The 15,748-nt window shown below is 39.8% G+C and overlaps 1 protein-coding gene across 3 annotated transcripts in view; it reads left to right on the top strand.

Annotated features, from left to right (window-relative positions):
• Positions 1-15,748, top strand: part of UNC79 (unc-79 subunit of NALCN channel complex) — a 222,807-nt gene that overhangs the window by 175,892 nt on the left and 31,167 nt on the right. For all 3 annotated transcript variants that reach the window (XM_055417627.2, XM_088829774.1, XM_088829773.1), the window contains 2 exons: positions 3,115-3,225; positions 9,209-9,313. In XM_055417627.2, coding sequence (XP_055273602.2) covers positions 3,115-3,225; positions 9,209-9,313 — 216 coding nt within the window. The remainder of the gene's footprint in view (positions 1-3,114; positions 3,226-9,208; positions 9,314-15,748) is intronic.

The following is a 15,748-nucleotide window of genomic DNA, read 5'->3' as shown; positions in this document are numbered from 1 at the left end:
AATCCACCTACAATGCAGGAGACCCTGGTTCGGTTCCTGGGTTGGGAAGATCTGCTGGAGAAGGGATAAGCGACCCACTCCAGTATTCTTGGGCTTCTCTTGTGGTTCAGCTGGTAAAGAATCTGCGTGCAATGAGGGAGACCTGAGTTTGATCCCTGAGTTAGGAAGATACCCTGGAGAACGGAAAGGCTACCCACTCCAGTTGGTCTGGAGAATTCCATGGACTATACAGTCCATGGGGTTGCAAAAAGTTGGACACGACTGAGCGACTTTCGCTTTCACCAGTTTTAAAAAGGCTCATGTTCTCTGTAGCAGCTTTGTTAGATCCACACTCTGTCAGATCCACAGTACCTGATAGAGCTCTCTGTATTAGCAGCTATCCTGTCATCTCCCCGGTGAGCCTGTGAGCTTTACAAAGTCCAGCACTATGTCTTATTCACTTTTGTATTCCTGGCTACATTTCCAGGCTGTGTTATATTCAGTAATGCAATAGTTTATATTGCAATGGATTGTAGTTACTAGAAGTACCAAGTAGTTACTGCTGCTGCTGCTAAGTCATTTCAGTCGTGTCCGACTCTGTGCGACCCCATAGACGGCAGCCCACCAGGCTCCCCCGTCCCTGGGATTCTCCAGGCAAGAACACTGGAGTGGGTTGCCATTTCCTTCTCCAATGCATGAAAGGGAAAAGGGAAAGTGAAGTCGCTCAGTCGTGTTCGACTCTTAGCGACCCCATGAACTACAGCGTACCAGGCTCCTCCGTCCATGGGATTTTCCAGGCAAGAGTATTGGAGTAGGTTGCCAGTGTGTACCAAGAAGGCACATCCTTTGTAACTTTTTACCTTGACTTTGCTTGCATAGACTCATGGAAAACTGCAAAGATATTATTTAGTCTAATCTGTTCATTTAGAGATAAGGAAATAGGATCAGAGAAATGAAGTGTCTTGACCAAGGTCACATAGCTGGTTAATGGAAGATTTGAGACTTGAATCTAGGTTCTTTGATTTCAAGTTTTTTGTCTGTAGTACTGTACTGCTCCATTACCATGCTGCTTTACTAGATAAAAGAGCAAGTTTCTATATAGGTTCAATCCAGGTTTTTTCTTTATTTTTTAACCCATAAGGATGTATTATGTATCAGCACAGACATATTTCTCTCCCCAGTCATCCATTATTAGTGTTTCAAGGCAACAACATTTATACAGAGCAAAGAATACTGAATTGATAGTACTGTTTTAAAGAGTGTCTTTAAGGTTTTCTGTATGGAAAGCACTACATGGTTCCTTTGGGTAATAGAGGTAGCAAACATAATTCCTATCCTCAGGGGCAGCTAACATGTAATGAATTCGTTTTTGTATCCATAAGGGAAAGAACCCCAAAATGCACAATATCTTTGATATGGTCATTCTTTTCCTCAGAATCTATTCTAAAGAAGCAAGTGCAAATTTCATGCAAAAATATATTTATTGAGATCTTTTTGTATAATAAAATCTGACTTGTGGCCATTAAGATGGATCTATATGAAGAATTAAATAGCATTGGAAATGTCAGATATTACTATCTTAACAAAATGTGTTATTATATCTGTGCAAGATTTCAACTGAGTAAACTGGTGTGTAAAGAAGAAGAGAAATATATAAAAATGTTATGATGGGAATATGGAGGACTTATTTCCTTATCTTTACTTTTCTACAGATCCTCCTTTTGCACACTGAGCATGTGTTACTTTTATAATCCAGACAGTTAGGACCATAGAGGTTGAGAATTAGTGGAAATCGCAGTATGGAAGTCCTTTGGAGTCCAATTAAAATCCTGTCTTCCCTTTAGAGCAGTTCTCTCCCTGGAAGATTGCCCCAGAATTTGAGTTTGAATTCCATTCAATAGCTGTATGGCCTTAGGCAACTTACTTGCCTACTTAACTGCCTCAGCAGCAGAATGGGGATATTAAAGCTTCAGAGATGTGCAGATCATAACTAACAGTGATGAGAGGCTTAATGTTGCCAAGTGCTTTACGTGCATCATCTCCTTTAATTTTCACAACAATATTGAGATGGAGGTCATTGTTATCCTCATTTTACGTGGGCGAAAATAAAGTCTAGAGATGTTAAATCACATATTCAAAGTCACAGAGAGCTAAAGTTTGCTCTCTGTGTAAAATTCTAGAGAGTGTGTCATTAATTATTATAATACACTGTCTCCCCAGGATTTTTTATAAGAATTTTATAAATGATTGATGAGATAAATGATATAAAAACATCTAACTCTGCCTGATACTTAGTAGGTACTCAAGAAATGTTTCCAAATGATTTAAGAAAGCATATTGATCTATAACTGACTCTTTATGGGTCGGATTCAGAAGGCAAAGTGAAAAATGACAGTGCTTTCCTGGTAAACATTGGTAGGAATCTGGGTCCTGATGAGTTTTATTAAGGTAATAGTCCTTTGGTACTTACATGCAAGGGTGGTTTTTGCTACTTAACTGAGATGACAGATTTCTAGAGGAGCTAGGTCTGATGAGCTAGGGCTTCCCTGATAACTTACATGGTAAAGAATCTGCCAGCAGTGCTGAAGACCATGGTTTGATCCCTGGGTCAGGAAGAACCCCTGGAGAAGGGAATGGCTACCCACTCCAATATTCTTGCCTGGAGAATCCCATGAACAGAGAAGCCTGGCGGTCTACAATCCATGGGGTCGCAAAGAGTTGGACATGACTGAGCAACTTTCATTTCACTTTGCTTAGGTCTGATTAACTCATAAATGCCTAAAGATTCAGAGAAATAGAACGGTAGAGCCTCGCACAGACATCACAGAGTCTTGATTGCTTGGGGGTGGGTATGAGGATAAGATTAGAGTTAAGTTGGTTTATAAGTGATGCCACTTGGAAAGATGGATTTTTTTTTGAGCAATATGTTATTTGAGCTATTAAATCATGTTCTTTGAGCTACTGATTGAAGATTCAGTTCTTGTTAGACCAACCAATTTGCTATAGTAGCCACCTGGCAACAGATTTTAAATTAAAGAATGATCCCCATTAGTTAAAGTGTCATTAGACTTTAATTCCTTTTTTTTCTCATGAAAGAAGCAGCAATAGATTTTTTTGGCCCTAATCTCATTGCAGAGTTTGTTGGAACCATTTTCAAAACTGCTCAGTTTTGTAATTCAGAATGCCGTCTTCACGTTGGCCTACCTGGTGGAGGTGTGTGGCTTATGTTACCGAGCTTTCACTAAGGTAAGGTTGCATGTTTGTGTGTGTCCTGGGAAACTGAAAACTGGTAGAAACATATTCTTTTCAATCAGTATCAAATCCCTCTTAGGTGAGTTACCTCAATATAGTTTAAAATTAATAATTCTACTGAGGTCTAATAAAAATCATTAGAAGGAAACACTTTGTACACACAAATATATAACCTACATGTTAAATATGCAAATTTGGAGAACTGAGGGTCAGACAGTTTACAGGAGAAGAGGTGTTTAGAATTAAATGAAGTAATGGTCTAAATGACCTCTAATGTCTTTTTCAAGTTCACCATTCCATGATTAGTGGGCAAGTCATCAGCACATATCAGTTTTAAGAAAAATATCAGCTTATTATTTGTAAAAGCCAGTAGAGAGCTCCTTAATTCTCATCATTTGTCTGTCTCCCCAGTTCTGGGTTGTTGGTCTCTGAGATTGTAATCTCATCTTTTGTCATCTTGCTTTGATAATGGTTTCTCTATTGCATTATCTTTAGTATCCCCTGCCCCACTACTGAGGAAGTGGAAAAGTACTGCTTGCCCAATGTGTATAGCAGCCTTGTTGGTGCTGGAAAAGCAGAGGGCAGGGCAAATAGACAGCGTGTCTGTCCTTAGAACAAAGTGTCAATGTTATTTCTCTGACTTCCAGATTATCCAGGTTTATTTTCAGTGGGGTTTCTGTTTCTGCTGTTCCCTCTTAAACATTCAGAATACTCCTTTATTCGTGTTGTCCACTTCTACTGTCTACCTTTATTTTCTCATAAAAATATAATTTCATATCAATATTTCATCCTATTTAAAATACTCATTTCCTTTCTTACCATCGTGTGGCCATTCCACCATGTTAAGTGTTTTGTGATAATCTTCTGTTTAATCTTGCTGACTGTAAACTATTTATTACTCTGCCTGGAGCAATATGTTTTCTAACTACCGAAATAATCAATATTTTTTTCTTCTTTCAAAGTCTTCCTGAAAAATAGCTTTTCTTTTTTTTTCACTTAAGAAAATATATTTGTAAGACAGCAGCAAATACAGTGAAAAGATATTCTATTTTTAGAAGTCACTTTATTTCTTAATTTTCTTTATGTTTGATTTGTTTAAATTACATATGTATATTTAGAGGAAGAACCATAATGAGTTTGTACTTTCCATGTTGTTGTGTACTGTAAGTGTTGGTTATAGCAGACCTTCCACTATTTTCAATTCAAGATATTCTTGGTTTTGAATATTCATCTTGCATTTTATCTCCTCAAAATCTGTCGTGACTTTCGTGGCCAGTCATTCCCTGTTGTCACCTATCCTTCATTCTGCAATCAAATGACTGTTAGTTGTAGACGCTTTGATCTAGGGTGTTCCCACCTTCCTCATAGATAACGAGAAACTATAAGAAATAGTTAAAGAAATAGCAGTATCTAACTGAGTCTTTTCCCTTATTTAATCAAAAGAAACGGCATGGAAAGGTAAGTGCTTTGGAGACTTTTCTACTAGGCATTCAGGCAGTCTTGATAACTTGACAGCTGTCCCACTTAAAATGCTGGAAGTGCTGAATAAAATGTAACAACAACAACAACATAAATGATGTTATTTTGAGAGAGGGATAACTTAGGTATGGCTCTGGGTTTTTTTTCTTTTTGCAGCCTGAGGCAGTTGTAAAATATAATGTGGCTTTTTACAACTGTGTATTCTATAGTATTTTTTCATTTGGTGAAATTTTAACTGTTAATGTTTTTGGCATTGTGCTTTGTACCATTTATTAAATAAAAATTTTTTTAAAATGTCATAAACATGATTTTAAATATATAGCTAATTTTATCAGAATGAAAGGGGCAAAAATGAAGAGAGAATTGAGAATCCGAGTGATAAGTATATAAACTGATATTGTAATAGTCTTGGGTTAAGGAAATTGACTGTCTTGGTAAACTTAGTGGCTTGAATTTTTTGTTTTTAATTGAAATATAGTTGATGTTGGGCTTCCCTGGTGACTCAGTGGTAAATAATCTGCCTGCAATGCAAGAGACCTAGGTTCCATCCCTGGGTCGGGAAGATCCCCTGAAGAAGGGAATGGCAACCCAGTCCAGTATTCTTGCTTGAGACTCCCAAGGCAGGCTACAGTCCATGGAGTCACAGAGTTGGACACAACTAAGCTACTAATACTTATCTATACTTTTATATCAAGAGAGTTCAAGAGCTGAAGAATATAAAGGGACAGTCTAGCCAGTGCATTTGAAATCTTGGAAAATGAGGATAATTTTCTAGAAAATTATAATATATAACAATAAAAAAAGATAGCTAAACTTACATAATGAAAAAATTGACTTGGTGGTTGAAAACCATTCCATTGAAAAAAAATTATTTATGTGTTTGGTTGCACTGGGTCTTGGTTGTGGCATGTGGGATCTAGTTCCCTGACGAGGGAGCAAACCCAGCTCCCCTGTACTGGGACACAGAGTCTTATCCACTGAACCACCAGGGAAGTCCCAAACCATTCCAATTTTAAGGGCAACTTCTATTCTTCTATTAAGCATTTGAGATTGAGCTCTACTTTATGCAAACTAATACAGAGAATAGGAAAAGGGGAACAATTCCCAACATATTTTATGAACCTCAGTAGAACCTCAATGCCAATCAGACAAGGGCAATAGGAAAAAGGAAAATTATAGGCCAGTTATACTTCAAAGATGCAAAAATTCTGAATGAATAATCCCAAATTAATGCACTAAAAACAAAGTCTCACATTCAGCCACAAAAAAGAATAGAATTTTGCCATTTGCAGCAACATGGATGGACTTGGAGGGCATTATATTAAGTAAAGAAAGTCAGACAGAGAAAGACAAATACTGTACAATATCACTTATATGTGGAATGTAAAAATATAATAAAAAAGAAGCAGACTCAGATACAGAGAGCAAACGAGGGTTATAGTTGGGAGAGGAAAACAAGGAGGGACTGTATAGTGGTAGGGGATTAAGACAGACTATTATGTATAAAATAAACTAGGAGGATGTATTGCACAACATGGGGAGTATGTGAAATATTTTATGATAACTATAAATGGAGTGAAAGTGTTAATTGCTCAGTCGTGTCTGACTCTTCATGACCCCATGGACTGTAGACCACCCACCAGGCATCTCCATCCGTGGACTTCTCCAGGCAAGAATACTGGGATGGGTAGCCACTCCCTTCTCCAGGGGATCTTCCCGTCCCAGGGATCAAACCCGTGCCTCCTGCATTGCAGGTGGATTCTTTACCGTGTGAGCCACCAGGGAAGCCTGTAAATGGAAATGGCCACCCACTCCAGTATTCTTGCCTGGAGGATCCCATAGACAGAGGAGCCTGCAGAGAGTCAGATACGACTGAAGTGACTTAGCAGCAGCAGCAGGAGATAGAAAAGAAGCATTCTATATAATTCAGCATCCATTTATGATAAATCTTGTCAAACTAGGAGCAGGAGGGAACTTCCTTAACTTATAAAGGGTGTCTGCCAGAGATCTCTAGGAAATATTATATTTATGGTGAAATGCCAGCAATAGTCCCTTTAAAATCACAAGTAAGACAAGAATGACCATTATCATGGCTTCTCTTTGTTATGGTACTGGAGGTCCTTCAGTAAGACAGGAGGAATAAATCAAAGTATAAGGATTAGGAAGAAAAAAGCTCTAACTTTTCATAGACGATGTGATTACAAATGAACTGAAGAGAGCTTATCTATAGACACCTTTTTTAACTTTTATAAGAGAGTTCAGCAAGGATGCTAGATACAAATGAATACTCAGAAATCATCTACCTTTAATATTCAGCTATTAATACAAATGATTATAAGATATACTTTAAAATATAATTTATTGTGGCAACAAAAATTAAATCTAACCAAAATATCCAAGAACTTTTTGGAGGTAACCAGAACATTTTATTAACTCTAGATAAATGGAGACAGATCTCATGTTCATGAATGAGGACCCAGCATAAGAAAGACAACTAATTCTTACAAAATAACCTATAAATTTAGTGTAATTCCAATAAAAATCCTTGACTTTCCCTCCTGTTCATGAGGGACTAGATAATTTGAATCTATCCTCCCACTTAATTTTAAAAGTTTCTTTAAAATATTTTCTGAAAACTTTAAAAAATCATCAAAATACTAACCAGACATAGAAGAATTACTAAGCTAAGGTCTTAGAGAACACAGAAATGCAGAGATGTAAGCCTGGCACTGAAGACCTTTTTTGCCCTGGGAGTGTTTGCCTATCTGAGGGATGTGACAATTCTGAAAGATCCAGGAGGCAAGGAGAAAAAAGTCAGAATCTAGGAACTTCTAAGATTGGGGACTCTGTCTGATTCTGCACTGCCCTTACTTTTTCATTAGGACCACTAAATAAAGATAATCTAGAAGTAAACTCGGAGAAGGCAATGGCAAGCCACTCCAGTAGTCTTGCCTAGAAAATCCCATGGATGGAGGAGCCTGGTAGGCTGCAGTCCGTGGGGTCGCTAAGGGTCGGACACGACTGAGCGACTTCACTTTCACTTTTCACTTTCACACATTGGAGAAGGAAATGGCAACCCACTCCAGTGTTCTTGCCTGGAGAATCCCAGGGACGGGGGAGCCTGATGGGCTTCTGTCTGTGGGGTCGCACAGAGTCGGACACGACTGGAGTGACTTAGCAGTAGCAGAAGTAAACTTGTCCTCACATGGACATAGACCCATGTCAAGACTTTTGGTGGCCCAAGATAAGATATTTCAAGGCTTGCTGTGTGTATGAAGGTAATACCCTGGACCACGAGTGCCTCCAGTACCTGGTGAAAAACAAACAGAAAGCTTTTTGGAGGAAGATAGCATTCGAGGCCTCAAATTATTTCTAAAAATAATTTTAAAATAAAGCATGCACCGTGCAAAGGTAACCAGACACATGAGGGGGCAAGACACCATAAATGAGAATGAGAAGAAAGAAAAGACAGTGGATTCAGACCCACAGGGTCTCCAGGAAGTTGGTGATGATCAGGAAAGGACACACGGGGGACTTTTAAGGTGCTTGTGATGTACTGTTGCCCCGGGTGATGATTTCATTTGTGTTCAATCTGTACTAATCCATCTGTTTCCATATGTGTGCTATATTTGACAATTTTTAAAGGCTTACAAAATTGAAAATATTCTAGCATCCCATTATTGAGGACAGATCAATGAATTTTGGTGTGTTCATACAATAAAATATCATTAAGCTATTTAGTTAAAAGAATGAGAATTCTCAATAGGGACTAATTTTAAAAATGTAATGTGGTAGAAAAATTGTAAGTTTCAGAAAGATACACACTGTAGGAAATAAAAAGACATGCAAAAATAATATTAAATGTTACAATGGTGGCAAAGATATGTAGTAAAGGTGTTAAAATATACAAGAAATAATAAGTACCAGATATAAAATAGTGGCTATTTTAAGGAAGGGAAAAATGAAAAGAGAGAACTGTGTAGGTAGTAGCTTCAACTATTTCTGTGACGCTTGACTTATGATGAAAAATGTTAAAAGATGGATAATAGGTACAAGATATATTCCATCTATTTTTCTGTATACTTGAAATGGTTCACTTAAAAAGTAAGTTTCTTTAGAGAGGATATGAGACCCTTTCAACAGTCTTAAATGTTTCTAAATTATTTTCTATTGAAAAAATTCTTCTAGATTTTTTAGTTTCTACATTCTTGGACGTATCCTTTACAAGTAAGAATCAAATCCTATAGTCTCAGTATTTAAGAGATAGCCAATCTTTTTCTTATCTATTAAATTATGTGTTCTCAGTGCTTCACTAAACTCATTACAAATACAAAAATGCCTGTTTTCATTTGAGTTTATTTCTTCAGGACAGTTCATTATGCATTTTTAAGCAGTGTTTTTTATTTCTGATCTGTGAATCTTTTGGAAGCTCTTTTGACATATATCTCTTGTAATTGAATTTTCAGAAGTCACTTACCTTCTTTTTTGTTTTATTTAGGAACGGGATAAATTCTACTTGTCTCGTAGTGTTGTTCTAGAACTCCTGCAGGCCCTGAAGCTCAAATCTCCTTTACCAGATACAAACCTCCTTCTGCTTGTCCAGGTAGGCTTATGCCTCATTTATAACACTTTGCATGAAATTCACTCAATGTTTAGAAAATTTAAGGAAGGTATGGGACATATGCATAAATTAAATGTCTCTGCCCAGAAATGAGAAATATCTTATATGAGCCATGATCTATCTATTACAATGTACTTGGCACTTCCACTGGCTAGCAAAAGACCCCAAAAAAGGGTATTTATTTTGTTCCCACTGTGGAATTAGTTCTGTGAGAGACATAAGAAGAAGAATGAAACAATAATCTGTTCTCGAGAAATTTATAGTCCAGGAGGTTGGAGCAATAGATCATTAATGGCTACTAGAGGTGAGGTGGGTCTAATGAAGCCAAAAATGGGAGAAGAGGCTAAGATCTGATTGCAGTGTAATATGAGTATGGGTGGGTCACCAAATCTCTGTGAAGCAGAAGGGAAAGTAAGGGTGGACCCAGCAAGATGTGGGCAAATGGCAGGACAGACTGAGTCCAACCAGGGAGGGAGGTGGGTGTAAAGAACCAACACTCATAGGAACACTGAGGCAGGTTGTGGGGGGAGCTTGAATACATACCAGGCAGGCTCGAGAGAACTTGCAAAGATGAATGCTTTGAGTTGGGGCGCTGCAGCTCTCATCCCTGGCATCCTTAGCTCAACGTCTTAGGTGAGACTGTGATTAGTGCCATGAATGAGAAAGAGAGGTAGGTAGATAAAGTCCTAGGGGAAATTGAGAGCAGGAGGCATCCTGTCTTGCATGGTGTGAAATTAAGGAAGACTTCATGAAGAAAGTGGCATTTGCAGTTGAACTGGGTCACAAAGGACTGGTGGGTGCAGATAAAACTCTTTGCCTGGGGTTGGAGTTCAGAACTAGAGGCTGACTGTCTTTAAGCAATAAAGAGAGGCTTCAGCAGAAAGATGGTATAAATTTAGGAATAACCACATAAGGTAACCTGAGACCCTGTGTCTTACCCCAAAGGTTCAGGCTAGTTAAGGTCTTTATCTTAAGCTACAGCTGGGGTCGGAGTCATATTCAGACTGCTTTTGTGCAAAGTCCCCAGGAACTGTGTCAGAGCCGTTTCAGTTCTCCCTGTTCGGCATTATCACCAGACCCTGAGTCTGAACCTACAAGGTTGAGGTTAAATGACTGAAGGAAAATAGGAGCTTGATATCAAGGAACTGGACAGATTTCCCTGAATCTTAGGTACCTTGGGTGCAATTTAGAAAGATGAGAGAAAAGGGAATATTAATGGAGCACCTATTATGTGCCAGACAATATGCTGGGGCTTTATATACCCCGTCCCTTATCCTTACAACCATGTGAGGAATTGGTTTTGTATCACGGATGAGGAGACTGAGGCTCAGAAATCACACAAAATCACCCAGCTGGCATAAATAGCATGAACATCTGACCACAGGGTCTAATCAGCAATTAATAATCCAGTAGTCATGTATGGATATGAGAGTTGGACCATAAAGAAGGCTTTAATGAAGAATTAATGCTTTCAAATTGTGGTGCTGGAGAAGACTCTTGAGAGTTCCTTGGACAGCAAGGAGATCAAACCAGTCAATCCTAGAGGAAATCAACCCTGAATATTCATTGGAAGGAGTGATGCTGAAGCTGAAGCTCCAATAACTTTGGCTACCTGATGCGAATCGCTGACTCATTGGTAAAGACCCTGATGCTGGGAAAGATTGAAGCCAGGAGGAGAAAGGGGAGACAGAGGATGAGATGGTTGGATGGCATCACCAGCTCAATGAACATGAGCTTGAGCAAACTCTGGGAGATAGTGAAGGACAGGGAAGCCTGACCTGCTGCAGTCCATGGGGTCGCAAAGAGTTCAGCATGACTTAGCAACTGAACAACAATCACAACAGGGTCTAGTCAGTACAGAGCCTAGCCTAGTTAGGCTCTGTCCATCCCCTGCCTGGATTACCATAATGGTGCTTAGCTTTTTGCATGGTCCTCATTTCTCTCTACGTCAATCCAGTCTTCTAACCTGTGACTGCCTAGAGGAATTTTGCTAAAGCTCTGCTTTTTATCAGATCACTCTGTGCATCAAAAACCTCCAGTGACCCTGAAGAACCTAAATTGTCAAGGTCTTCCATCATCTGGCCATATTTGATTATTCAGCATTATTTCCCATTACAAATGCTTATTGGCCATCTGTCTTGGGCCAGGTTCTGGGGATATAGAGATAGAAAGACATAGGCACTATCCAGATAACATGCTAACCAGTACGCTGAAAGTCTGTACAGTATACGAACTACTGCAGAGGAGGGAGTGGCCAGCTCAGAGCGGGAGGTGGAGGAAGGCTTACTAAGCCGTTATGAGCCCTGACCTGGCCCAGGGGCTGGAAAAACAGAGATGAGTAAGTCATGGCGTCTTCTGGGAGTTTCCTGTCTGATAGGTGAAGTTGACATCTAAATAAACACTCTCGACATAGGGCAACGGGTCCAGTAGCGGTTGTGTGACTGAGTAAGGAAGTGGTGTCGGGAAGGGACTGTGTGTTTTTGAAGGATGTGCAGAAGTTTGGGGGTTTACCTGGGAGAAAAAGAGGAACACCCTTGTCTTTAACCATTTAGTATCCACTAACTGGTCCCTCCCCCCGCCCCACCTCATTCTACTAATCCTTGGGACAAAAAGTGAGTTTTTCTCAAAGGTTCAAAATATAATAAAAAAGTGGGTGTTCTTTCAGTGAAGAAGGGTCTTTAAAGAGCTTTCCCAGGCACTATGATGCTTTCAGAGAAGAGTGATGGCTGGATGGATGCTGGTATGACATAGTCGGAGTGAAATGGCTCCATTGTACCAAGATGCTGGACAGCCCAAGAGGAGACAGAAGCTGCACTCAACCAGGAAATATGTGTTTCCCCAAGGAGAGACAGGCCTGAGTCTCTTCCGGTGGGTTGCCATTGGCAAGTCCTGCCTACTCCCTCATCAACAGCAACACCACTTTTGAGTACAAGCAACTTGGATGCAATCTGACCATAAAGGTTAATAGGATCAGCACTGGTTTGGAGGAGAGGGCAGGTGAACCAGGCTTAGTGAAATAGCCCATGAGAGATTTAGGGCCAGCAGGGTGACAGTGTCTGGAAGTTACTTGCTTCTGATTGCGTTTAGGTTGGGGACCTGCCACCTTAAAGCAGCCTCGGTTCCCAGGCCCTGAAGGTGATGTCCTGTGGGTGTCAGAGGCTGTTCTCTTGGATGCTCTCAGCTTTAAGCAGCGCAGGTCTGTGTGGCTGATCTTGGGCTAGCACCTCACTCTTGACTGCAGCTGGGGACTGGGTTTTTCTGTGAAGCACATTCAGTTCAGTTCAGTCGCTCAGTCGTGTCCGACTCTTTGCGACCCCATGAATCACAGCACGCCAGGCCTCCCTGTCCATCACCAACTCCCGGAGTTCACTCAAACTCATATCCATCGAGTCGGTGATACCATCCAGCCATCTCATTCTCTGTCATCCCCATCTCCTCCCACCCCCAATCCCTCCCAGCATCAGACTCTTTTCCATTGAGTCAACTCGTTGCATGAGGTGGCCAAAGTATTGGAGTTTCAGTTAGCTGGCCATAATAAGCACTTGTCACAAGATAGCGAAAGAAGACTGACAGTTTAATTGCTCAGTACTTAAGGAAACCATGAAAACAGTGATTACTGCATCACAGCTAGGTGAATAAATAACAAAAAACAAATTATCTTTAGGAAGAAAGAAGGCAAGAAAAGTAAGTTCTGTGTATTTTGGATTCTCTCATGCCATTTCAAATGTGTACATTTTGTTTTTAAATTATAAATACATATTTGTCATTGAGTCATTATGTTAAATTTCAAAAATAAAACTGTAAAATTATTTAGATCAGAGAGATATCTGGGGGGATGTTTTGATATCACATCCATGAGAAACAGCCTTGTGAATAATCTCGGCCTTCTCCACCAAAAAGTATTAAACACCATGTCATTTTGAAGTAACGTGTCCTTGTTATATAAACTCTCAGAATGAAAATCATTTTAATTACTGAGAGAAATAAAAGTGAGGCATACCTTAAGCAAGAAAAAACAGAAATAGTTACCTTTCCTCCCTGTGGTTCCTGGCTAAATCATGGAGAAAAGGCCTCCATGGGGCCACTCACGGAATGAGGGAGAAGTATCTTTTGTCTCTCTACAGGAAGTGGTACACCTTTCCCTAGGGTTTCCCTCTTCCTTTTTCTCTTGCCCTTGACAAATGTTCAAGTAGATAGCAGAGGTGACAGCCTGTTCTCTGGTGGCTTCTCTTAAACCAGAGAGTTTAGCATGGAGTCAGAGAGAAGCTTTCCGCTTTTCTGATGGGCAGTGTCAGTTCCTGGCACCTGGAAGATCAGATTCACAGTACGGACAGAAAATGTGTCTGGGGCAGACGGTCTTTTCCTCCTTGGATATCATGACAAGCATCTCAGGGCACTGGAGGTGACTTTGTTTAACTGAAAATGCAACTTGGAAAAAGAAAAGAAAGTAACAGTTGGAAGGAAAAAGTCCTCTTGTGGGAAGGGGGAAGGGGAGGAATATATTAGAAGTTTAGGCCTGACATGTACACACTGCTAAATTTAAAATAGATAACCAACAAGGACCTGCTGTATAACACAGGAAACTCCACTTAATATTCTGTAGTAACCTAAACAGGAAAAGAATTGGAAAAAGATAGAAATTCACCTTGCTGTACACCTGAAACTAACATAAGATTGTTAATCCACTGTAGTTCAATATACATTTTTTATAAAAAGAATGATAAAGTCTTAAAGGTAAAGAAAAAGTCCCCTGGTGGTCCATCACGAGTGGCCTGTGTCCCATTAGTGAGAAGATTCAGTTGGTCAAACCTTGAATTTGTCATTCATTCTTTCACCCCACAGGGAACCTCTGGGATAGTCCCTCTACTACTCCTCTGATTAATACTTTAGTAGATAGATGGGTTCACAGAGAGGGGCCTGTTTATAATTCTTTTCATGGGTAAACCATACTTTTGTTATTTACTAAACACTCTGGCAGTAAGAGTGTCCCTTTAAAGGATAGTGGAACACTTGCCCAAGGGATGCAAGGTTATTCAAGTTCTAAACATTTCAAGGCAGAGACAGGTACCAATCTGGTTTTCGATCTCTAGAACTTCTTCCTAGAAGCCTGACACCTTGGGAAATCTCCCAGCCTGCTATATTATGTTTGCCCAGCCATCACTTCCACTATTTGTTTTAACTTGCTTATAAAATCGTGCATATTCTGTTGCTTCAGTTGTGTCCAAGTTTTTGCAACCCCACGGGCCGTAGCCCACTAGGCTTCTCTGTCCATGGGATTTTCTCGGCAAGAATACTGGATTCTTTACCGCTGAGCCATCTACGATGTAGGAGACACAGGAGACGCAGATTGGATCTCTGGGTTGGGAAGATCCCCCCGGAGGAGGAAATGGCAACCCACTCCACTATTGCCAGGAAAATCCCATGGACTGTGGTCCAAAGGGTCACAGAGTCAGCCATGACTGAGTGACTGAGCACACATAAAATCAGGGAGACCTGGGTTGGATCCCTGGATTGGGAAGATCCACTGCAGAAGGGAATGGCTACCCACTCCAACAGAATTGCCTGAAGAATTCCATGGACAGAGGAGCCTGGCAGGCTACAGTCCATGGGGTCACATGACTGAGCAACTGTCACTTTCACTTAAATATTCAAGTGGATATTTTTTTGAAAAGAAACAGAATCACGGAGACAGGAAAGAATTCTCCAAACAGTTTTCTATTGTTGAACATCAGGGCAGTGTTCTCCTTTTACACTTTGTACAGATACCCTGTCTTGTTTTAATTCAGATCTGTTGATGTTTTTGCTTTCACTTAGAACATTCTCTCTTCTGATGGTGTGCTATAGAAATTTTACATGGAATAGGATTTTATTGTTGTTCTCAAGATGGATTTGAGTTTTCATAATAGAGTAACTCATTGAAAGCCACCATAAAATCTATATAAGCTCCAAATTGAAAAGAATTTCCTCAGTTCTTATTATGTGTCAAGAGTAGACATTCTGCTGAAGTGCATGGAACACTCCCACAGTGTGGGACATACCTGCATATTCAAGCTGTGAGAAATCATGTGGGTGAAAGATTTTCTTTTAAAGATAGTTGAGTTGTGGGCTGGAGGACAAAGAAGCAGCAGAGCTATAGCTGTTGTTTTCAATTCCCAGTTACTACTTACCTGGGGATATTAGTATTAGTTGAGTTAGTAATAATCTGATCACTCTGGGGTGAAAGGTGGAAATACTATTTTGAGGATTATTTTGATAAAGATTTTTGTAATTACACTTAATGGGTATTGTGGGATTTTTTGTATTCTTTTGTATTCATTCGGGAGTGCATTTTTCAGTGGCATATTTCTGTCTTAAAGGATAGAATTCTTCCTTCTATAGCCATCATCCTCTTCCCCTCTGATTTAAGTTACATCTTTA

The sequence above is a fragment of the Moschus berezovskii genome, chromosome 21 (genome assembly GCF_049115385.1).
Source record: "Moschus berezovskii isolate FMDL1 chromosome 21, NW_MosBer_1.0, whole genome shotgun sequence".
Taxonomy (NCBI): domain Eukaryota; kingdom Metazoa; phylum Chordata; class Mammalia; order Artiodactyla; family Moschidae; genus Moschus; species Moschus berezovskii.
The sequence above is the reverse complement of the archived record's forward strand: the minus strand, read 5'-3'. Positions and strand labels throughout refer to the sequence as shown.